The sequence below is a fragment of the Diabrotica virgifera genome, chromosome 5 (assembly GCF_917563875.1).
Source record: "Diabrotica virgifera virgifera chromosome 5, PGI_DIABVI_V3a".
Taxonomy (NCBI): domain Eukaryota; kingdom Metazoa; phylum Arthropoda; class Insecta; order Coleoptera; family Chrysomelidae; genus Diabrotica; species Diabrotica virgifera.
Window position 1 is genome coordinate 114,534 of NC_065447.1, and position 26,082 is coordinate 140,615.

Consider the following 26,082-nt stretch of genomic DNA (forward strand, 5'->3'; position numbering starts at 1 on the left):
GAAGATACAGATTTAATTTTAGAAAATTCTTTATATAAGGTTTTTTTTGTAAAATTTTCTGAATTTTTCAATGGTCAAGTCAGTTTTTCTCTAAAATTTATATTTTCGGAGTTATTTAAAAAAACATTTAATTTCGTAGTTGATTTGTTTAATAAAAAATGAAGGACCCACTTCTCGAGTAGAACTTTTTGATATGTTGTTTATTAAACATTTCGTAATGAAATTACAAAAAGTTCTATCTGGTTTGAATTTTTCCGAAGTGAAAATCTATATGCACTCCCCTAGTAAGATCATCAGTAAATCTCACGCAGAGACTACTTAAGAAGCAGGTTATGATATTAGCTACAGTTGAGTCCGTGAATCTTTACCCGTGCGTCATCATTTAAAGCATACGAAATAAGTCGATGATAAGTCGGAAATTAAAATTTACTAAACGCAACAGCAAGTGATATTGAGTGACAAGTCACTTCCTATAAATATATTGAATAAATGAGATGAGCAAAGACCAACCTGTGGAACTCCAGATGCTACTACGATAGAATCCAAAACACAATTACCAACTTTAACTCTTTGAGTGTGGCTTTCCTTTGTAGGAAACTTTCCTACAAAGAGAACTTGTATATACTTATCTGACAACAATATCTCTTTGATTTTTAACTTATTAATTTCCTTAGATTTTGTATGAATATTATTCCGTTAATTTTTGTTTTTATTATTTGTTCCAGAAACAACTTTCAAACAACGCCGCAAAATTTGCCCCACCTTCCAAATCACCTGCTGGAAAGAACGAAAAATTAAGCGAGATTTCATCCTGAAGATTAGTTTCTTCCTGATAACTCTATCCTCCTGTCTAATTGTATATTTGTTAGGTATCTCAACAATAAACAAAAACAAGTTTCCACCAGTAGATACATGTTATGGGCATACATTAGGAAACTACAGTGTCTACTACAGAGATGACTATGATGGTGTTCCTCCTACGAACAGAGTTTTCCAGCCTCTTCCGTTAGGACTAGTTGTGGTAGGACACACCAACACCAAAACATGTGATGGTTTGAAGAACTGTTCCAAGATAGTTCGGACTTTGCAGGACTACGATATAAATAGCCAGGGGTATTATGATTTGGCTGAAAACTTCCTGATAGGAGTAGACGGCAGTATTTACGTGGCAAGAGGTTGGGACGTCAGAAATGGCTATCCAATCGTCAGCATCGCTGTAAGCTTCATAGGAAACTTCAATGTGGATCTGATAACGGACGATATGGTGACAAGTCTAACGCTTTTGTTAAGGCAAGGTGTGAAACTATCTAAGTTGGCTCCAGATTATATCATCGTAGGTGAAAATCAAACAGCGGTTAGTGTCAGTCCTGGAACTAATGTGTTTGGGGTTCTAAAGGAATTCTGTCATTATAGTGACATCGATTTAAAATCTAAGGTAGCATGGGACCTGTTTTCAGCAGTTTTGATCACAGTGTTTAACAAGACATCATTTTCTAGTTCACAGCATCAAAAACTCTGTATAGAGTAGATTTTTTACAACCTATTTGTAGATTTAAGAGCCAACAGTAGCGATCAACAGGTAGCAACAAAATATAACTTCGGGAGATAGTATCATAAACTTTGGCAACCGTGGTAATCTTCGACATTATCTAAGATTAATATTTTGACAATATCATAGTCGCGCTAAATGGAATTAATAGAACACGATTTTATTATTAGTAAATAAATATTTATAAAAATAAACCAAAATGGGTGAAAATTTTATGTTAAGATAGGTATTTGCATGAAATATCTAATAATAAAACAATAATAAATAATCGTTTTTCGTTGTGAAGCGAAACAAATTTCGATGTTCTCATAATGTTGGCACGGTTTTTAATGGATTTTTTCTTGGAAGGATTCGCTTTATTTTTCGTTTGATTAACTTTTCCGATTTTGTTAAATTATTGATAATATTTTTAGAATAAAAAATTCTCCTAAAACTTTATATACTCGCATTAGAATTCGAAATATTTTTACGTAAAATATACTTACCTACCTACCTACATATAACTAAAACTCACAATTAACAACAATCTATTCTTTCAAAGAGGCCAACAACTTATACAACAACAACAAATATAATAAATTAACTATCAATAAACATTACTTTCCTATGAAACCACAATAACGAATTCTTAAATTAACACACTACTGCACTGAACAGATATCGATAAAGATGACAGAACAGATTAGAGAAAATATGACGCAGGTTTGTCAAAATGACAGTGATAATTTCTCTATGTTGCCGAATTAGTTATTAGTTATAATATGTTCGATTTCTTGTTAGAAATAAAAAATTTTAGTAGTTCCAAGATTACACAAAATCTAGGCATGGGATAAAAAAGTTTAGTTGAAGAAAGTGTATGTTTTTGTTCTTCTTAATGGCGGTACAGGCTCGTATTTTTAATATTGTATTTAATTACAGAGTAATTTCCACATACTAATATATTTCTCAATTTGGGATCTGTACCGCCATTCTTTATTATATTACGAATATGTGTGCCAAATATCTCGACAAAATATTCAAAATTACAGCCGCAATCTTGGAACGCGTTTGTTGCTACCTGTTGATCGCTACTGTAGCCTCTTAAGCCTAAATGTATATATTACTTATTTTCAATGCATTCTTTATTGTTGACAACTACATTATTATGACATAATATTGTTCTTTCTTCTTCTCAACAAATTTTTTCTCACTTTTTCCCATAATTGGCTCACTGATGCCAAACACAAAAGACAAAGGGTACAAGTCAAATATAAATATAGGTAAATATAGTAAAAGTCAAATAAAGAATAATACAAGATGTAAGAGTCTACAGATAAGCACAATGTGCAAGTATCCACTAATTAGCAGAAGGGAAATTCATATACAGGGTGTAACAAAAATACAGGTCATAAATTCAATCACATATTCTGGGACAAAAAATAGTTCGATTGAACATAACTTACCTTAGTACAAATGTGCACACAAAAAAAGTTATAGCCCCTTGAAGTTACAAAATAAAAATAATTTTTTTCCGATATATTGAAAACTGTTAGAGATTTTTTATTGAAAATGGACATGTGGCATTCTTATGGCAGGAACATCTTAAAAAAAATAAAAGTGAAATTTGTGCACCCCATAAAAAAGTTTATGGGAGGTTTGTTCCCTTAATCCCTCCAAATATTTGTGTACGTTCCAATTAAATTATTATTGTGGTACCATCAGTCAAAAAAAATTGTTTTTAAAACTTTTTTCTCTCTTTGTAATTTTTCGATAAGTCATTTTTATCGAGATATTTTGAGCATTTGTAAAATCCAACACAAATTTTTACATGGTAAGTAAAGTTGTGCTCACTACGGAGAGCAATGGATTGTATCCTATGTATTGTATATGTATTTTAAATGCGAGAATTCACGAATATAAATACCAGGGAGCAAGGGTCGGAGCGAAGATACAATCCATTGCTCTCCGTAGTGAGCAAACCCTAAGATTATAGAGACCTGGGCCTCGATTTTTGACCCTTCGCTTCGTTATCGAACGGATTCGTTTCGTATTTGTTTAGTGTTTGTAGTGTAGATAGCGAATGCGTTCGATAACGAAGCGAAGGGTCAAAAATCGAGGCCCTGGTAATAATACAGAATTTATTGTGAATTTACATTTTTTTAGGTATATTTTGAAACATATTAATACAGTAAAACCTCGATATAACGGACTAATTGGGGGGACGGGGTGTCCGTTAAAGCCGAAAGTCCGTTATATAAAAATAGGTATAAAATAAATCAGACTATTTAGAAATGTGTCCTCATTATGCTATAATAAAAAGTTTATTGAATTTCTTTGTAAAATATAGCGTTTGGGATCCACGGGGACCCCGTTGTTATGCAATGTATCTTGGTATGGGCAGAGTTAAGTATTTATAATATTTTTTTAATTTACGTTTTTAATTTTTTTACATTTGACCGGATTTTTTGTCCGTTATATCCGAAGTCCGTTAAATAGAGGTCCGTTATATCGAGGTTTTACTGTATCTCGATAAAAGACCATTTTTATTAAAAAAATACTAAGAGGCAAAAAATTTTATATACATCGTGTTTAACTAATGGTACCAGAATAATAATTTAATTGGAACGTACACAAACATTTGGAGCGTTTAAGGGAACAAAACCCCCATGATACAATTTTTATGTAAGGGTCATTCCATTTCAAATCACTCAATTTTGGAGCAAAAAAAATTTTGGACCTCCGATTTGTCTGAAAATTGGTATATAGCTTCTGCGGGACGTACAAATAAGATATTTAAGGTCAAATAATCTTCTTCTTCTTTTTTTCTCAAAATGTTATTTTATGCGATTTTGATTTGGTGTTTATTTATACAAATTTGCATTTTCTATCGTAAAGTATCAATGAAAAACATAATATTTTAATAGAAAGGACTCAAAATGTCATTATATGGCGTTACAACAAGTTACTTTGATTCAAAACAAGCTTTTGATCAAATTTTATAGTGTAGAAAACGTTAAAATACCGTCTTTACATTTCTCTCCATTCCCAAAATACATCATAATCGATTTGGCTGAAAATTTGACCACAGATAGACAAAACATAGGACTTTAAGTGGTGAGAAGGATTTGAATTATATTACAATACCAAAAAAGTTACATGCAATAATATAGTCAAAAATATAGGCGTCTACTGTAAGTAAAATTAACTCGAAAATATCGACCTCAGGACAAAAATTGTTAAAAAGAAATTGTAATAATTGTAAATACGATTTATTTGGAACAATTTCAGTTCCTACCATTTTTGTCGAAAAGTTAAAAATGGCGGAGATATTGAGCCAAACAGGTTCTCCTTTAAAATCAAGATGGCGGCTAACGTAACGGAGGAATTCATTCGTGATTTTAAATTTAGGCTACTATTGACTCCCTTAAAGATCAGAAAAATAAAATTTTGGGCAGCTCGGCATTCAAGGTCAAATGCTATCCCGACTGGACTAATATATACTTTTGAGTCTGATATTACTGCATGTAACTTTTTTGGTATTGTAATATAATTCAAATCCTTCTAACCACTAAAGTTCTATCTTTTGGATATCTGTGGGCAAATTTTCAGCCAAATCGATGATGATGTATTTTGGGAATGGAGGAAAATGTAAAAAACGGTATTTTAACGTTTTTTACACTATAAAATTTGATCAAAAACTTGTTTTGATTCAAAATAACTTGTTATAATGCCATATTATGACATTTTTGAGTCCTTTTTATTAAAATATTATGTTTTTCATTGATACTTTACGACAGAAAATGCAAATTTGTTTAAATAAACACCAAATCACTGTAAAATCGCATAAAATGACATTTTGAGAAAAAAAGAAGAAGATTTTTTGACCTTAAATATCTTATTTTTACGTCCCGTAGAAGCTATATACCAATTTTCAGACAAATCGGAGATCCAAAAATTTTTGCCTGAGTGATTTGACATGGAATGTACCGTAAACATATTAAAAAAGAAGCCGTATCTCGATAAAAACTGGCATATCGAAAAAATACTAAAAGGCAAAATAGTTTTAAAAACATTGTGTTTAACTAATCGTACCGCAGTAATAATTTAATTGGAACATACACAAAAGTTTGGGAGAGTTTAAGGGAACAAAACTCCCATAAAATTTTTATGGGTTGTACAAATTTCACTGTTATTATTTTTTTGAGATGTCCCTACCATAAGAATACACATGTCGATTTTCAATAAAAAAAAATATCTAATACTTTTTGATATATTGGAAAAAATCGATTTTCATTTTGTAACTTCAAAGGGTTGTAACTTTTTTTATGTGCATATTTGTACTAAGGTAAGTAAGGTTCATTCGAACTATTTTTGGTCCCAGAATATGTGATTTAAATTATGACCTGCATTTTTGTTACACCCTGTGTATGGAAAGACGACAAAAAGACATCTAGACCTAGAGAGATGAGGAGATGTAAAAATCGCAAATACTTATGTGATATAAAGTAGAACTTCTACAACAAATATTTACTATTCGAACACTAGATCAGAATATGCTACAGAATAAGATACAGAACTGCAAAAGAATAGGCCCCAACAGAATTGTATCAACACTTAAAGGAAAAGACAAACATCCCGTCAAACGAAGTACTGGGTATTAAACAACACAAGAAAAAATATTTGGAAAAATACAGTAATGACCTAGAATATATCATTAAAAGGAAACAAGGATACATTTCATAAATTACTAAATGACAGAACCTTAGGTACACGAGAGGAATATGTTATCCTCAGACAACAAATGAAGCAAAGAATATGGCTTGAGAAGAACGAATACTAATAAGAGCCTCTGGTGTGTGTTACTGCATCAAAGTATAGTAAGGGATGCGTCGCTTTCGACATCTCAGCGGGGGTTCAGTCGACGTACGCCGCCCCGTCTGTGTTACCTCTAAGAGTAAATGTGCAGAGACATACACAACACTATAAGGTATAATAGATCAACAGAAGCATGGACAAAAATAAAAAACATCAGAAGTAATAAAGAAAGTAAAAATATCATACAGATAATTACATCAAAGGAGTGGCCAAACCATTACACAAACTATTACAGGAGAATCGACTGGAGTATCTATATCTCCCAAGACCTTGTGACAATAATAACGGACGAACCAGAAATTAAAGAAAAAAATATAACTAGAGCAGTAAAGATAAAGAAAGCCAAAAAGAACAAAGCACCACGACCAGGGAACACGAAAACGGAGCTGCTGGACAATGGGGGTGAAAGGATCCTATCCTATCTTATATACCAGTGTCGTTCAATAAAATTGAATCGTGGAAATTCCAGATCAATGGAATCTATCAAACATATTATTCTCTATTTTCAAAAAAGGTGACAAAAGGTCAACAAATTAATATCTATTTATATAGATAGGTAATGCCTTCAATAGCAAAAATGTTTTCCACAGTTACAAAAGAAAAAATAGCACAGCACATGGACCATTATGGGGAAGAACAAGCCGGATTCCGAAAAGCCAGATCATGTCTAGATAATATATTCATCATGAGACAAGTGATAGAAAAGAACAAAGAGAAAAATATTGAAACATAAGACAGTGACTTGGAGAAAGCATACTATAATGTGCGCAGGAAACAACTCTGTGGAAAGAGAGAAATTTGTGAATATAACATAAAGACTGTATAAAGAAACACAGGTGCAAACAAAGTTAGGCAATGAAATAACAAAAACCATCGTTTCAGCAAAAGGCATTAAGCAGTAGTTTGAGGTGAATATTTAGGAGAATATTATTTTAATTCTGATTGCTAATCAAATAATAAATTTTAAAAAAATCTGTTTTATATCTTAATGCTAGTTCAATTCTTTTTCGCTATATGTATAATCAACTGATTTTGAGAATATTAACACATTGTGTGTGGATGTCTGATCCTAAGACTTATACTCTGAATGGACAAAAAAAACACATTAAAAATGTGTATAAACAATGGCATATGGCTACAGAGTGCCGAACAGGAACAACTGGACCAATATAGAAAAGAAAAACAAGAAGCATTGAAACTCTTTAGAAGAAATAAGAACACATGGATCTCTGAACAAATGCAAGAATTAGAAACGAATAATAAAGACAACAAGAAATTGTTCGAATTCATAAAACAACAATACAGCACCAAAAAAGCTGTCACAAAAATAAACAAAAAAGATTGAGAAAAACATTTCACGGACCTATACAAAAACAACAAGGCAGATTCAGAGGATGAGGATATAAGAGATAACAGGGATGAAGAGGAAGGCGCACCTACTTATCAGGAATTCATGGAGGTACTAAAACAATTAAAAATAAACAAAACGCCAGGGCCAGATGAAATCAACAATGAACTGATCATCAACGGAGGAGAGGAGCTCACGAAGCGAATGCACAAGTTAATGGTTACAATTTGGAAGGACGAAAGCATGCCCATAGAATGGAAAAACGGACATATCGTACCAATATTTAAGAAAGGAGATCCAACTAAGTGCTGCAACTACAGAGCAAATATGCTACCAAATACAATGTATAAGATATTGACCACAATAAGAAACCGACTAAATCAATACACAGAAAAAATTATAGGACCATACCAACAGGGCTTTAGAAAAGGAAGATCAACAATAGGAAAAGGAAATGAAAAAAATAGAGATACCAGCAGAATTAATAAGACTAACTAGAATGACAATGAAAGACTCAACAGCAAAAGTTAAAACAAATGACGGAGATACAAACGACATCAAAATAGAACTTGGGGTAAGACAAGGAGACAGTCTGCCAACAACACTATTTAATATCACTCTATAAGGAGTAATTAGGGACACAGACCTGAAAAAGACAATTATTAAAAGCTCAACACAGATCATAGGATATGCGGATGACCTAGGACTGGTAGTACGAGATAAAAAAGACTAGAAGAGGCACTTTTAGCCCTGGTAAGAGAAGCAAAGACGAGAGGATTAATAATCAATTAGAATAAAACAAAATACCTTATAAGCACAAGAGACAATGTAAACAGAATAACAGAAATATAGGTGAAAATACATCCCAGAGAGTAGATTGCTTCAAATACCTGGGGGTGATGGTGGACGGCAAAAACGGAAGGAGTATAGAGATAAACGAGAGAATTAAAGCAGGTAATAGAGTATATTGGAAATATCACCGACTACGCAAGACAAAAACTTAAGCAAAAAAAATAAAATCAAAAATATATACAGCAGCAATTAGACCAGTGATAGCCTATGGAGCAGAAGTAATGTGCCTTACGATAAAAGACGAAGAAAAGTTAAAAATAATTAAGAGAGAAATTTTGAGAAGAATACATTGCCCAGTGAAGACAGAAACATGGGAATATAGAAAGCTGATGAACCATGAAATAATAAATATAACTGAAGGAGAAGATATAGTAAAATTTATTAAAGCATAAAGGCTCAGATGGTTTGGGCACACACAAAGAAGAGGGGTAGAAGAACTGATCAGGAAGATAATGAACTGGAGACCAGTAACAAATAGACCAATAGGAAGACCAAAAATAAGATGGGAAGACCAACTGCTAGACGATATATCAAAGATGGAAATTTCAAACTGGAGAGAAAAGATTCAGGACCGGAGTGAGTGGAAGAAGATAGTAGAGAAGGCAAAAAAACATCACAACCTATGAACGACAACCTAAAGGAAACTGTGGACTAATCCACCACGTGAAATGGATTAAAAGAGCTCATAGTATTTGAGCGACCTATACTCTAACAAGAGTGAAAGGTCCAAATACACATATATAATCAATGGCATACATGCATGCCGTCCACACATTGGTGAAGGCATCATGTGGCCCACTTGTATGCCATCCGCATGGAACGTGTTAAGGCACATATCCATTACGTTGGTGCTCTGTATAACTGCTCCAATGGATATGGCATGCGCTCCTCTACATATAAACCGCCACCGATTGGATTGCTGAGGGTGAGCGCCGCTCCAAGAGCATCAACATATCCACTATGTGGAGCAGTTACACGGAGTACCAACATAATGGATACCTGCCTTTATACAATTCAATTTTTTTATAGTTTCAATCACAAATCAAAGTTGCGCCAGATATATGCAACTCACATAACACCAAAAATATATTGATTTAGGTTAGAACCATGAAAATGAAAACTTATTGTCCAGTTAAGTAAAAAAGAAAAGGATATACAAATAAAACGTATAATGGCACGTATCTACAAGAACTTATTTATTTCAATAAATATTTATCTATTACTGAACTCCCTGGAACATCTCGTTGGTACACAATCACTAGCTTATTGTTCTTTGAATTTGCCATTGTAATAAGGAATATAATCGACAATGACCCTCCAGTCAGTGACATAGCATAAGGTAACACCAGCTACTGCACCAAAGGCTGCTGCAGATCCGATCCTTAAAAAAGGTTACTGTTATATAACTGAATGCAAGTATGATGATTATTATGGCTTACCATTGTTGGGCTATTTCTATGTGTTTCTTTCCAATGGGGCCTGGAGTAGTGGCTAATTTTGTGACTGCTCGAACCCCAGACATGGTAAATTAATTTTTTGTTTTCTAGCTAATTTTAAAATCACTGAATTCAGCAGTGAGCTCTAAATCTATCAAAAAGTAAGTTAAGTGACACGTGACACTAGTGACAGTGACAGCAGTGACAGTAGAAAAATGACATGACAAAATTTCAACGTTGCCAGATTGTGAACCTTTAAATCGGCGAAAATCGAAAAAGGTTTTTTAAGAAAAAAAATTAGAACCCAACAAAACTATTTGAAATTAGTCATGGTTTAGTTTGGCAAAATGTAGAAACGAGCAACAAACTTCAAGGTATTAACAAACCTAGACCTAGAGGTTATCTAACAGAGTTAAAAAAAATAATGTTTTTTAGGAAACAGAAAATGTGTTCTTAAGATACAAATTTAGCAATTTTAAGATTAATAATAATAAATAAAATACTTTGTTGAATAGGTGCTTGAAAAATAACACTTATAAACTTTGTTTTTATATCTAGAATGAATTTTTTTTTAAGAGGGTAAATGTGAGTTGCCTAAGTATACTTTGCATTGAGCAAAATAAATGTACATAAAAATACTTATGATCGAATAATCAAAATAACCTAGATGCTAAACAAGCAAACATGTACATTATACAGGTAGGTGTATGTATATGCTAACATTCAAAGCGGCAGAAGATATAGTAGAAAAAACATAAATATACCACCTATGAAACCATTTCAAGCACTAGTAAGAAAAAACCAATGCAGACACACATGGACCATCAAAAAAGCTTTTTCAAAGCGTATAATGGCATTTGAAATGTGGGACTACCGTAGAATGTTGCGCACCATGGAGCGCACAATACTTCAAAAAAGAGTTACTTACATTCAAATTTGCTCAAACACCTTCAAAAATTAATTAACTTGTCAATGTTTTACATTCACGATCAATTGACACCAGTGAAGATGCAAATAAAGATTATTCGAAACTCATAATAATATAAAACGTGTAAGTAATAATATAATTCAAAATATGTAAAACAAAATTGACCCTATACCTACACGTTTTTATTTGTTATATAAAAATTTTTAATAATTCAAACAGGGAACAAAAATCACTTACTTACATTTAATTAGATGATTTTCTCCCTAAGTTACCACTAGATGGCGCCAGTCCTGTTCTCTCGAATGTAGCGCTTAAGTTTAAAGAAATTTGAAATGATTGACTTACCTGAAATAAAAACAAACTCATTAATAAAATTACAACAAAATATAGGTACATAATAATATACCTGATAAATATATTATTAAAACAACAAACAACAAAACAACACTGGAAACAACAAAAATAAGGGCCAATATAGAAATGGGAAAAAATGCGTTTGTGAAAATAAAAACATAATTAACTAAAATAGTATATTAAGTATGGAGAACGGTAAGGGTTTTATACCGATCGAAGACAATTGTTTGGAGGAGGAGCGGAGCGACGACTCCAATTATTGTCTGAGATCGGTTACCCTTAACGTTCGACATGCTTATAACGTTTTTTGCACGATTGATACCATTATAAATGATAAAATTAAACATTTTCGTCATATTGATTAGTTTCATTCATTTTATCAAGATAGATACTTTGGTTTTTAGGTAGTAACTAGGGTGCATAACAACAATGGAGAATTGAGTTTTTATTTAGTTGTCAATAATTTTAAGTACAATTTTGATTATTATAAATTAAAATATGAGCGAAAGTGAATTTGAAGAAATTGAACGGGCTTGGGAAAAAGGGTGTTCCGCAATTATTCCCGAAAAATCCAAAATCCGTTATCAAAATACCTACCAAAGTTTTAAAAAATGGTGCGAAGGCAAGTAAGAATCGAAGAAAAAACTCTATTGGCATATTTCGTTCATCGACAGTGGCAGAAAGCTATGTAGAGGATTCTCTTCAAAATAAAATAGATTTTGCCGAAAAAATATTGTGCAATACTAGTAATACTACTAATATGTATGCGATTCTGCAGGAGTTTCTGTTAGAAGTGAAACCACAGCCCAAACAAGTGGGATTTCATTAAATAATTTAACAAATTGTACCGTAAGTCTCAATATTAATAAATAATTCGTTAGTTTTCTTTATTCTTTCAAAAAAGTTTTCTTTATTCTTTCAAAAAATAAATTAAAATTAAGAGATTTTTTAACTCGACGGTAAGTGAATTACTTACCGTCGAGTTGGAGTACTTACCGTCGAGTTGGATTACTTACCGTCGAGTTGCTAGTAAATGTCACCTACTGACGTGAAATCTGTCAAGGTAAACAGTCAAAAATGATCAATCGTGCAAAAAATAAATTAGAACTGAGTGTAAGAGCTCATGAGATGGTAAGTGTTTTCGATACTGCAATATGTACTTCAAAACTGGACATTGAAGCAAGGACAGATAAATAAGCTACAGTCATTTGAAATGTGGTGTTACAGAAGAATACTTGGAATATTCTGTTTGCAAGAAATGGTCAACGAATACGAAATAATAGCATAAAAATAGGACAGTTACAATATCTGGGACACGTAATGATCGAGGAGACTAACTTTCAACGCAATGAAAGTTAGAAAAACATCATATCTACCTAGGCCACGTACATATACTGAGAATTAATAAGTAAGGTACCAAATAGTGAAAGGAAAGATCTACGGAAAGAGAGGACTAGAAATATCCGACAATGTACAGGGCTAAATTTTGAACAGCTGGAGACAGAGAAGAGTTTGCAAGTGTATTAGTAGCCAATCTCCATTGAGGAGAGGGGAGAGGGTACTTTAACAAGAAGAAGTCAACAGAAGAAATGAAAGTATAAATATTAAGAGAAGAATGCAAGCGGCATATAAAGCATATTTCACAGAAATAAAAAATGTTTAGAGATAAAAAGGTAAATAAGCCCAAACACAAAAATGAAAATCTATAAAACAACTTATGCTTCAGGGACAACAAAGACCAATATGCTTCAGGGACAGTTAAATTAACAGCAAGAGAAGAAGAACAACTACGAGTTTTTGAGAGGAAGATAATGAGAAAAATTCTGGGACCACAGAGGAAAAAGAAGAGAATGCAAGACAATGGATGAATCACGAAATACAAGAATGGATAGGTTAAGAGAATGTAGTTAGATCAATAAAAATACAGAGAATTAGATGGTATGGGTATGGACACATAATGAGAAGAGAGGGGAGCAACCCGTTTAGAGGATGGAGACAACAAGTGGAAAAAGACTTAAAGAGTATGGAAGTTAAAATTATAAGGACAATTCAAGAGAGAGAAGAATAGAAAAAAGTAATGGAAACGTTAAGGAACAGGTGGCAAATCTCAAATGGAAATTTGCAGGTCATACCATCCAACAAGCAGACGAAAGGTGGAACAAAGTTATTACTATATGGCGACCATGGGAACACACAAGAGAGGAAGAGGAAGACCTCAGATGAGATGGAGCGACGACCTCAAAATAAAGCATGCCGGAACCAGATGGATGACCACAACACTGGACTCTGGACAGAAACCACTAGAAAAGAAAAAGGGAGGCCTATGTCCAAAGATAGATAGATTAAGGTTCGAAGATAGCTAGAAAATACACTAAGCATCAAAATTAACGCACCACCTTGAAAATGGGACATTTTTGATGTCTCGTATTTCCTAAACCTGTTGTATGATTTGAGTGATTTTTTTAGTATATTATAGCTTTATTCTTCAGGAATATTGATGTAATAATATTATTGCTAAAGAGGCAAGTGTCACTGTATACCGGGTGTAACAATGATAGTGTGTTTTTTCCTCAAAGTTTGGAACACCCTGTGAAATATTCTAGCTAGCGTATACAGGGTGTCCAAAAACTCTACCGACAAACGAAGACAAGAGATTCCTCAGATAAATTTAAGACATTTTAACCCAATTCTTCTAGTCCGAAAATGCTTCCTAAGGGAGCTAGAGCTCTTTGAAGATGGCATCTTGTAATTAGTTTTTCTTAAATAACTCCAGAACGCTTTTATTTAGAAAAATGAAAATTGGTGCGCGTATTTATCTTTCAGAGATAAATCGATTACATTTATTGTAAATTTCTAGTACCGGTCATAGGCGTCCGTTTTGGGTAGGGCAACGGTTATTATATCGCATAACTTTTATGTCTTTAACTTTTAAGCATTTTTAATACTGGATTATTAAAATATGAGGTATGCTAGTACTAAAAGGTACTCTTGCTGTAAGTCGGTAGAACACACTGTTTTCTAGAAAAATCAATTTGAAAATTTTTCGTTTTTTGAATTTCCAAAAAAAAAAATTCAAAAAACATTTAGAAAAACGAAAACTGGTACGTTTATTTATATTCCAGAGACGAATCGATTTCATTAATTGCGAATTTCTAGTACCGGTCATATGCGTCCGTTTTGGGTAGGTCAAGGGTTATTTTATCGCATAACTTTTTTTATATTTAATTTTTAAGAATTTTTAACTTTAGATTATTAAATTGTGAGGTATTCTAGTAATACTCTTGCTATAATTTGGTAAAATACACCGTTTTTTTAAAATTTTTGAATTTTTTTTTTCAAATTCAAAAAACGAAAAATTTTCAAATCGATTTTTCTAGAAAACGGTGTGTCCTACCGACTTTAATCAATAGTACCTTATAGTACTAGAATATCTCATAATACAATATTCCAGTATCAAAAATGCTTAAAAGTTAAAAACAAAAAAGTTATGCGATAAAATAACCGTTGCCCTACCTAAAACGGACGCCTATGACCGGTACTAGAAATTCACAATGGATATCGATTTAACTCTGGAAGATAAATATGCATACCAATTTTGGTTTTTCTAAATAGAAGCGTTCTCGAGATATTTAAGAAAAACTAATTACAAGACGCCATCTTCAAAGAGCTCTAGCTCCCTTAGGAAGCATTTTCGGACTAGATGAGTTAGGTTAAAATGTCTTAAAATTATACGAGGAATCTCCTGTCTTCGTTTGTCGGTAGAGTTTCTAGACACCCTGTATAAAATATTGACATTAAAACCCAACTATAGCCTAAGCCAAGCCGCACACCAAAGAAACATGAAACGAAAAACATGAAACATGAAACGAAAAACATGTTTCATGAAAAGAAAACACTGCTAAAAAAATCTCAAAGTCCGCCTACTAATGAAACGAGTGTGATTCATGCTCATGACACATTTTTATTTTCGGAGAGTCTCATAAATGGCCGGATATATATTTGTTTAGCAGTGGTTTATTTCCATGAAACGTAATTTACGTTTCATGTTTCTTTGATGTGCGGCCGGGCTTAGGCTTTCTTAACATTTTGCTTTTTGATTCATTCGCTTATGTGGGATAATAAAAAAGTTAGATACTTTAACAACTAGCCATGTTATTCATCAATACAAGATGTTTCTAAATAAGTGCGACAAAAATTTAAGGGGTAGTTCTCCATGAAAAAATAATGACCGTTTGCTTTATAAACATTATGTCCACAAATGCTTCGTTTCCGAGATACGGGATGTTGAATTTTTTCTTACAAACTGACGATTGACTTATTGCTCTAAAACCGGTTGAGATATGCAAATGAAATTTAGTAGGTTTTAAGAGGTAGTGATTGCGCATTTTTTGTCATACAAGTAAGAATTTTTTATTCACCATTGGCGTGCATACGGGATGTATCTAAAACGTTTATACCCGTATGCACGCCAATAGTGAATATAAAATTTTTAATTTTTATTTTTTCATTTTTAATATGTTAAAAAATACGCAATAACTACCTCTTAATACCTACCAAATTTCATTTGCATATCTAAACCAGTTTTAGAGCAATAAATAAATCGTCAATTTGCAAGAAAAAATTCAACATCCCGTGTCTCGGAAAAAAGGCATTTGCGGACAAATGTTTATAAAGCAAACGGTCATTATTTTTTCATACAGAATAACCTCTTAAAGTTTGTCGCACTTATTTAGAAACACCCTGTATTGATGAATAACATTGTTAGTTGTTAAAGTACCTAACTTTTTTATTATCTAACATAATCGAATGAATCAAAAAGCAAAATGTTAAGAATATATAGTTGAGTTTTAATTTCGATATTTTATATACACTAGAATATTCTACAAGGTGTTCCAAACTTTGAGGAAAACTCACGACACTATCATTGTTACACCCGGTATACAATGACACTACCTCTTTAGCAATAATATTATTATGTACATCGATATTTTTGAAGAGTAAAGCTATAATATACTATAAAAGAATCACTCAAATTGGACATCAGGTTTAGGAAATAAGAGACATCAAAAATGTTCCACTTTAAGGTGGTGCGTTAATTTTGATGCTTAGTGTAGATAGAGATAGTGGAAACAGTCAAGTCACACCAGAAACTGTAAAACCAAACCCAGGTATGTACTCTGAATTTTGAACTCACCTGATTTGTAATATTTTATCTTCTTTATGAACCATCTCCTCCTTCATTGGCACCAGTTTCTTCTGTCACACCGAAGATTTCGTATTACCGGCGAACACTTACAATCCGACGCTAACAAAAAAATATAGCGACGCTACTGCACATCGGCTTCCCCGAAATAGTCACTGAAAAAAGAGTTAAAATTATTATGTGAATCTTTTGCTGTGTTTAAATATGAACGCTATCATTAGAAAACGCGAAGAAATTCACAAGTATACGAAAAATTAACATAGGGGTAGGTACATAAATTCACATAAAATCTTTCAATTTGTTTATATAAACCCATTTTTGCATCTATGAACAATTTGATGATTTATTGAGAAGCAAAAAGACAATATAACTCATATTATCGAGATCTAGGACGCTTGCTTTGGCCATTATGTAAGAATACCAAATCTACAAAGATAAAAACAGATATTTGAGAGCAATCGTTCAAGAAATTGACAATCTTCCATGTAGAAAAGGAAGAAAAAGACTCAGAAACACAAAATTAGAAGTTAAAAACGAATAAAGAAGCTTAATTGAGCAAATAATATAAGCTACAAACCCATAGATTATGAGCGAAAAGTTGGCGTTCTTTTGAAATTGTTGAAACAATACATTGTTTAAATATTACTACAATCATTGCTAAACTTTTATCTAATTTATACAAAATATTTCCCTTACCAAATCAAATATTTTTCATTCCTTGGCACTCATCACAAATTATTTTATGTAATTTCTGATAAACTAGAAACTAAAAGCGTCCTAAAAACGCAAAATGAATTCCTTTCTTCGAGATAATTTTTTGTCCTTAAATTTTCAAACAACGCACATGCGCAGAATGTCACAGCCAGCTTTCTTTGGTTTTGAATTTAGATTTACCGTGTTGCCGAAATTAATTTACAATAAAAACGATGTAATTTGGGGAAAGTTTTCAATTCATCTTTGTTCTTTTAATTTAATTTTCTTATCTTAAACTAACAATTTTCTGTTTTATGAAAGTTATTAATTATAACTGTGGTTTTATATTTTTGAAAAAAATGTTAGAGATGCCTGTTCCATGCACTTTTGTAAAGGAAAACAACTGGTATTCAATGACATATTATTGAATATTTCTCCTTATATAAGAAAAATCCCTAGGAAATATTAAAGTTTTAGTTAAATACTATTCAAAAATCAAAAGTATTTCACAATTCCCAAATTATTCAAATTATGGATTAGAAAAATTTCATTTGCGGCGATGTAGCATCACTGGTTGCCTATTTATGGGGCTATGACAATCTGTGATTTGTCTTTTAAATGAGCTTTAAAAAGAGCTAAAGTTTGGTATTTTAAGAATTTTATGCTTGCTTTTAAAACATATAGGATAATTTTAGACGTACTAAATCCTGTAAAATGTTTTTTGTAATAATGTAGAAACTGCGTCCAAAGACTGGCAACGTTTTCTCAATGTCATTACTAATTTATTACCCATAATTACTGTCATTACTGTCAGTCAGTGTCAATGAAACCATCAATGTGCAGAAACGTATGAAGGGTAAAATAGAAATATTGGAAACCAAATTTCAAACTTTTTCTGAATTTACCTAGTGTTAGACGCCTATTATTATAGCATTTAGTAGCAAAAAGATCTGGTAGACTAAAATAAGTTATTGTACGATGTTAGACCAAGTTGTTGAAGAGTGGGACGAACTTGGAGCAGATTTCAAACAGCTAGAGGTTAGTAACAGGTTAAATTAATTTTTATGCACTGTTATCAATGATACTTTGGCAATAATGGAACTAATTACACATATATGCTAAGTGTTGTTATTGTATTGCATTTCCAAGTTAATATGCTCATTAGCTGACAATGAAAATGAAGTTTGAAGCTCAAGTTGTGTGCCGGATGTCCTTATTTGTTTTAAAATCAGTGATCTGTACGTTTTAGCATTAATTAAATCTATTTTTACAGTGCAATGAGAAAATTGTAAGCCTTTGATGAGTGGCAAGTGAATTATTTGTTTACAAGGCTAATTTTTGACACATATCTTAAGAGAATCATCTAAAATATCAAAGGTAGAGGCAACCAGATCAAAACTACATTGAAAAGTTGTTTGTGCTCTCTCTCTTAGTGCTAGTGCGCTACAGCTCAAATCGGTCCATGACCTTCCCCAGCACCTGCCTAAGTATCTCTGTCCTTGGCTTACTTGGCTGCTCTCCTCTAGTTATCTATCCTCAATATTTCTTTGCTATAGGTTCTCACTTCATCTATTCCCCTGTTCCGTGGTCTTCCTATTGGCCAACGTCCCACCATAGTTCTGCTAAGCGTTCTACCAGGTGTTCTGTCATTATACATTCTTATAACATGACTTGCTCTGCACAATCTTTGTATTTTTGTATAATTTGCTATAGACAGTCTTTGTAATATTGATTGATACAACTAGTGGTTGAACCTTCCCAAGTAGCACAATAAAAACATTTTAGTTTTATTTAAGGTTTATAAAGGTTTTATTATCGTAAATAAGAAGATAATGGTTTTAAAGTTACCTTGTAGATATACTGCCAGAACTTTAAAACTGTTAAGCATGTCACTAGATTTATCTAATATGAGTATCAAATAAGACTAATTAACCTTAATATGGGCCATTCCACGAACATACACCTGTTTTGGATTAATTCGACAACGAATATTTTACTGTGCAACATAAGAAGTACGAAAGTAAATGGCGCTAATAATTAGTCCAATAAACATCAATGTAATTTTCAATTTACTTTCATTCTTCTTATTTTGCACAATAAAATATTCGTTGTCGAAGTAATCCAAAATAGGCGTATGTTCGTGGAATAGGGTATAGATAATTTGTCTAATTGTAGTTTTAAAATGGTTTATCCTCAGTTAACTTTAAAACGAATCAGTTTTATGAAGAACTTTCCGACTATTTGGTTTTATTAGATTCTAGTTTGTGACCATTTAGTTTTATTGCAGTTTTAAAGATTCTCCTAATATGACTAATAAAACCTATTACTAAAACTACTTGATCTCAAGACTATTATGTCAGTAAATCATATGCCTTTAAACTATTTTTTTAGTTTTCTTTAAAGTTGCTTTCTTAAAAGCAAATATTAGTCTATATTAAAACCAAACGCTCTTAACTGAATCAATTTGGTTATCGTAAAGACTAAAGTATGCTTCTTGTTAGAAACAATAAAATTAAACTCATCCTCTCTTCGGTCATGTCCAAAATGGTCGGCCATTTGTTTTAAAGTGAGTGGTGTAGTACGTAGTGCAGGGGTCACCAATTAGTTTCCCTGGGGGTCCGTTTCGAAAACCCAGGACACTTCCGGGGTCCGGAGTTAATGCTGCCGGTGTCTGGTTGTTCTGATTCGGTTTCTTTGTCGATTCTTGTTAAAAAATATCCCCTATAAACAAGTCAGAAGGCTGCCGGGCGAAATTTTTGGGCAGAAATTGTTTCACAATCTTTTTTAACAAATTCAAAAGATTACCTTTTTTGCCCCTGAAAATATGTTTTAAGCATTTTTGAATCATCTTAAAAAAGATCTCTCATTTTATCGAAACTTAAGCGTTTTCAATCATCAAAAATGCGTATTTTCGCATTTTTCAGGTTTTAAATCGCTTATAACTCGAAAACTATCAACTTTTCAGAAATATGACGAGACCATTTTTGTTTAAAATTGCCCAAGTAACCTAAAAATACATCTTTCGGGGCAAAAAGGTAATTTTGAATTTGCTTAAAATTTTTTTTCGCCCAGCACCCTTTTTATTTGTTTAAAGGGGACATATTTGAACAGGAATCCACAAAGAAGTCAAATCAGAAACATTTTTCATGCGAATGTGGCCTCACATATTTACTAATATGAAATAGACTAAGAGCCACTATAGGTGAAAATTCTTAATCATTTTAGGCACGACGGGACCCTATAACTTAAATAGTAGAATCTAAAAGAAAACGTTTGAACACTGTGCCGTCACTTTTCAGTGGCACATGCGTCTACAGTGGCGCATCAAACTTTCCACTTATGGACGGGATACATAAATTAAAAAATACCCTCCCTAATTACCAGAATTAAATTTTTTTCATTTTTTTAAGTTTTATGTGATTAAGACATAAGATTCATCGTAATTTTAACCCACCACCCCCTTCTCCCTACCCCCACCATCAAAAACTTTATGTTTCGATTTTTTTTTTTGGTGGGATGCAATCAATTTTAAAATTTCAAAAAATTTACACGCATAGTTAAGGGTTTTATAAAACACATCTATTTTTTATAGACCTCTAGGTTGAGTGTACATAACCTCAAAAAAATTTTAAAATTTTTTTTTTTTGAAAAAAAGTGTATAACTTTTTTTTGGGGATAGCTGCAGATCTAATTTTTTCTTAGTCTTGTGTATTTTATCAAACACTATATTTCTAATTTTTTTCAGATTTTTCTGTAACGTCGGTCACCTTCAAAAATCCAAAAAACTGTTTTTTATGGGGGTTTTGGGGGGGTTTGAACGTGTTTTTCTGTTTTTTAAATATTCTAAAGAGCTCAGTTACTTCAAGTTACATATAACCTATGAAAACAAAATTGATTTGATATATTATGAAGTCTATAAAACAGGGAAAATCCCCCAAAACCCCCCAAAAAACAGTTTTTCGGATTTTTGAAGGTGGGGAGACTTACGGAAAAATCTGAAAAAAATTTAAAATATAGTGTTTGATAAAACACACAAAATTAAGAAAAAATTAGATCGGCAACTATTCCTCAAAAAAAGTTATACGCTTTTTAAAAAAATAAAATTTCTTTTAATTTTTTGAGGTTATGTACACTCTACCTATGGGTCTATAAAAAATAAGCATGTTTTATAAAAGCCTCAACAATGCGTGTGAATTTTTTGAAATTTTAAAATTGATTGCATCCCACCAAAAAAAATAAAAACGAAAAATGAAGTTTTTGATGGTGGGGGCAGGGGGAAGGGGGCGGTGGGTTAAAATCACGATGAATCCTATGCGTTAATCACATAGAACTTAAAAAAATTAAAAAAAATTAATTCTGTTAGTAAGTTCTGTTAACTTTTAATTTATTTATCCCGTCCATAAGTGGAAAGTTTGATGCGCCACTGTCGACGCATGTGCCACTGAAAAGTGACGGCACAGTGTTGAAACGTTTTCTTTTAGGTTCTACTATTTAAGTTATAGGGTCCCATCGTGCCTAAAATGATTAAGAAATTTCACCTATAGCGGCTCTTAGTCTAAAAGGAAAACTAATAATAGCTGATTATTTTTTGGTCATTGTAGACTTACAGCTTTCCTGGTACAGTAAATAAAATATAAATTCATTGTGTATTGTTCTGATGTTATTTTGAACATAGCAGTATTGTAAATTGTTACGGAGAATATTTTAAAAGTTAGGAATTTATATTTTGAATGCTAATGAAGTTTTTTGACATCTTCAGTTTTGTACATAGTTATTAAGTTCTTTAAATCCAGTAATCCAGTTATTGAAACTGAGGAATTGAAAATAAATAATCATAGTACAAAATGGTAATTAACATGTTATCTTTTCTACATTAGTTTCAATGCAAGCTGTTTGTTGCAAACTTATTAAATCTGAAAATTATTTTAATTAAATGCACAGCTGAAAAGTACTCCCACTTAACATATGAGGGAGAAAATGAATATAAAAAAATGCACACGACAATTTTATATTACAGTGTACTTAAATTCAAAATGAATGATTATAGTAAGTATAACAATAAGGGAAAAAACTCTGTACAAAATTAAATCATCAGAGAGAAAAATGACATTTTTGTTATGTACAACCTGTCTGAAGTTTGGAGTGAGTGTAGTGCAACTGATTCTCATTAGGGAGTTGAGATATTCATCTGTTAGCTGAGATCTGTACCGATTTTTAATAAAGTTCATTCTTGATAAAGCAGCTTCGCACACATAAGTTGAGCCAAACCTAGTACACAATTTCATGGCCAAACATTTTCAAAATTGTCAAACACTAGGTATACTTATTCTGAATTTAATGGCGGTCCGCACAAAACTAGCCCACGGTCCGGATGCGGACCACGGTCCGCTAATTGGTGACTACTGGTGTAGTGTGTTGTAAAAAGTGGAAGTACAGTTAGTATGGAAGAAATAAGTCGTCAGTATTTAAAATATAAACGAACTGGTCATTATGGCTTATTTTTCAAAGAATACAACACACAGCACTAAGACGCCTCGATTTTAAGGTTAGATTCACATTAAAACCCAGTGGCATTATTGACAGGGCAGCATTAAAACTAAATGGTTTTAATTCCAAGGCAACCTTGCTTTTATCTAGGATATATGCTCTTGGAAAGGTAAAAAATAAAACCATTTGATCCTAACAATTCTCTGTCGATAGACTAAATAGTTGTATTTGGTTTTCGGCCATCTTGCTTTCTGGAGATGCTGAAAGCCATGGTAGATTACAATATAAGGCTTACATAAAAATTATAAATAAGCGACTTAAAGACATAAATTCGATTTATTTTAACATTAAAACATTAAAATTGTAGATAAAATTATTTTTCTTTCGAATTAATATTTTTCGGATTTAAATTGTTTTATTATTATTATTTTTTAATCGCCAAAAGTCAGAAATCTTAGGGCGCGTGAGTTATTTAGACCTATTTTTGTTAATAGTATCAATCAAGTTGGGTGCGTCTTCTACCTTAACAGTCCGAAATAACCAAGTACATTTTATTATTTTATGGTTACAAATACGTATCTACCTATCAAAACACATGTAGAAATTTGTTGGCCTATATGGAGTACATAGGTTTAAAGAATCATTTAATATGGTAAACTGTCTTTAAAAGTCTCCATTTAAGAAACCTTTTTAAGTTTGCTATAAAACTGCCTGCACTTAAAGTGTCTTTTAACATGGTTTTAAAAGCCTCTTCACAGCAGTTTTAAAACCAGTTACTTAAGAAAACAAAGTTTTGAGAAGGTTTTTATTTTTGGTTTTATTGACCTCTTTCAGTGAGGGCCCTTTTATGCTGAAAGCGGTTTTATTGCAACCTTAAGATTTACTTAAAAACCAATTGGTTTTAATTTTAGTTTTATTCTATAGTTTTAAAGCATCCTTAAAAGACTTAATAAACCCGTTCGGTGCAACTTGGGTTATTCTCCACAAACCATTGTCGTATATGGGTCCCAATATCCTCCTTAATATCTTTGTTTTTAAAGTATTAATTGGCATTAATAAGATTTATTGTCTTTTCAGTTATGATCCATGTTTTTATCCCATATGTTGCTATTGGTTGTATGATGGTTTTATATATTCTAAACTTTACTTCCCTATAGGTGTCTTTGGATCCAAACACGTGCAAAGGAGAGAAGTATGCTTTGTTAGCAAGCATTATTTGTTTCCGTACTTCCTCGTCCTCGTTGCCATCCTAAGTTATCTGTACACCTAGGTATGTGAGCTGTTTTTACTACTTCAATATTAGCGTTGTCTATTACCAAATTCTGCAAGTTTCGTTGTTTCCTTGTTTATATTAGAGCTTTAGTTTTATCTTCGTTGATGGTTAGCCCTATTTCTTCCGCATTTTCTTCAAGCTCTACATACAGTTCTGGAATTGTCGTGATGTCTGGAATTCCTTCGCCTCACTCCATGTCTTCCTTCTTTCTTCTAGAATCTCAAACTGTCTTCTTCTTTGTTATTCAAACTTACCCCTAAGTACTTGAATGCTTCTATTTATTCGATTATATTACCTTCAATGTCAATGTTTATTTTTGTGTTGTTTTTTGTTACTACCATCACTTTAGTTTTCTCGGTGTTTACTCTTAAGTTGTATGGTTTTAATACTTCTGTCTACATTGTCATGTTCTTTTGAATGTCTTTTTCTGTTTTTGCTATAAGCACTATATCATCTGCAAATACACATGCTTCTACTTTGACTACTTGCATATTTCTGTATCCTGCAATATATTTTTTTGTTTTTGGCCAGCAAGCTTTTATTACTTCGTCCATAACGCTTATAAACAATAATGGACTCAATACACCACCCTGTCTGACTCCATCGTTATTTTTGAAGATTTTTGAAGTTTTGTTTCTTGTTCTTATTTGGTTATTTTGTATTTTCATACAGACTACATACCACCTTCAACAGTTCTTCATCTACATTCTTGTTCTCTAGGCTCTTCCAGATTCCTGCTCTGTCCACCATATCAAACGCCTTTTTCATATCTAAGAATGCTAAATAGATTTCTTCATTTTTGACTAGAGCTTTTTCAATTATTTGTTGCAAAGTAAAGTTAATGTTACAATAAAAAAAAAAACATTTATACATGTTTTCCCTTTTAGGTAGATAACAAAGCATATCTTCAACAATTGAATGAATTAACAAGTGTTCAAAAAAAATGTCTCAACCACATTGCACATCAGAGATACAGGATTGGAGTCCTCACCAAATCTCTCAGAGAGTGAGTATTTGCATTAATTATTGCTAAACTTTTCTCTTTTCTTTAAGAGATGTTGCTACAGCGTCCTAAAAGTGGATTTTAAATTATTTTTGTGGATAAAACTGGATTTTTGGTTTCGTTTTGATTCAGAGGTGTGCACGCAGCTCCACTGAGGACGTCTAAGACAGAAACAGCTGTCTGGAGATTGTGTATTGCCTCTGAATCGAAAGGAAACATTAACTGTCTTTTTCGCTTTTATCTTGACTGAGATTTTGGGAACTTTCTTTCAGGCCTTTTTTCCTAGACAAATGAAAAAGAAATGTGACTGACATTGTAGAGTCCTTTTCGCTTTCTTTATTTATTGTCTCTTGCCTTATAAATGGTAAAAGTCAGAGATTAAGGATGTTACCAAAAAAGGGTTCCAATAAGAAAAGTTTCAGTTTTAGATAATTATTTACTATTATTTTAATAGTGAATTTTGTATCTGGGTTGTTTCTTTTTTCTTATTGCTCAATTATTGATGATCTTTTATTTCAGATTAAAAAATAAAGAAGATGATTCTAAAATTGCTGAATTGAAATTCAACATAATGAAACGAAAGGCACAACTTTATGACATTGAGCAAACTTTACCAAAACCAAATGGAACTTATTTAAAAATTATTTTAGGAAATGTTAATGTTTCTATACTAGATAGGGATGAAAAGTAAGTAAAAATATTTTTTAGATTAGTACACCTTATTATCCAGCCTCAAAAGTCCACTGCTGAACATAGGCCTCTTCCTCGTATTTCCAACCCAGTCTATTTTGCGCAGCTCTCATCCAGTTCTTATTTAGCCTTCTTAAATCGTCAGTCCATCATGTAGGTGGTCGATCAACGCTTCTATTGTCTTTCCTTGGTGTCCATTCCAATACATCTTGTCATAATTTTGATGACATCACTCACCTTGATTCTTCTCTTGATCTTATTTTTTTGAAGTTATACTTCTTTACCGGCGATATGAGGGTGAATTTTTATATGTTAAAACCTATGATCCCGGCGCATGCGCATTATAACTTTAAAATTATTCAATATGGCGGCTGTGGTACAGCTGTAGTTTGATTATTTATGGTTGTTGCGT

General features: G+C 32.3%; 3 protein-coding genes across 7 annotated transcripts in view; 2 read left to right on the forward strand and 1 right to left on the reverse strand.

Moving 5' to 3' along the window:
* LOC114333899 (peptidoglycan-recognition protein SC1a/b) overlaps positions 1 to 2,702 on the forward strand; it is an 83,742-nt gene extending 81,040 nt beyond the window's left edge. For 3 of the 4 annotated variants that reach the window (XM_028283899.2, XM_028283910.2, XM_028283926.2), the window contains exon 3: positions 726 to 1,043. In XM_028283899.2, the coding sequence (XP_028139700.1) occupies positions 726 to 815 (90 nt within the window). In that variant the 3' untranslated portion in view covers positions 816 to 1,043. Of the gene's footprint in view, positions 1 to 725 lie in introns of all 4 variants that reach the window. The other variant, XM_028283905.2, reaches the window with a different exon arrangement.
* Positions 2,703 to 9,757: 7,055 nt separating this feature from the next.
* LOC114333888 (cytochrome b-c1 complex subunit 10) lies at positions 9,758 to 10,246 on the reverse strand. The gene is made up of 2 exons (XM_028283889.2): positions 10,043 to 10,246; positions 9,758 to 9,984 (listed from the first exon to the last, which is right to left on the reverse strand). The coding sequence occupies exons 1-2, from the start codon at positions 10,123 to 10,125 to the stop codon at positions 9,867 to 9,869; spliced, it is 201 nt and encodes a 66-aa protein (XP_028139690.1). The 5' UTR covers positions 10,126 to 10,246; the 3' UTR covers positions 9,758 to 9,866.
* Positions 10,247 to 18,016: 7,770 nt separating this feature from the next.
* LOC114333874 (transmembrane protein 120 homolog) overlaps positions 18,017 to 26,082 on the forward strand; it is a 35,161-nt gene continuing 27,095 nt past the window's right edge. For both annotated transcript variants that reach the window (XM_028283871.2, XM_028283879.2), the window contains exons 1-3: positions 18,017 to 18,255; positions 24,865 to 24,983; positions 25,500 to 25,667. In XM_028283871.2, the coding sequence (XP_028139672.1) occupies positions 18,196 to 18,255; positions 24,865 to 24,983; positions 25,500 to 25,667 (347 nt within the window). In that variant the 5' untranslated portion in view covers positions 18,017 to 18,195. The remainder of the gene's footprint in view (positions 18,256 to 24,864; positions 24,984 to 25,499; positions 25,668 to 26,082) is intronic.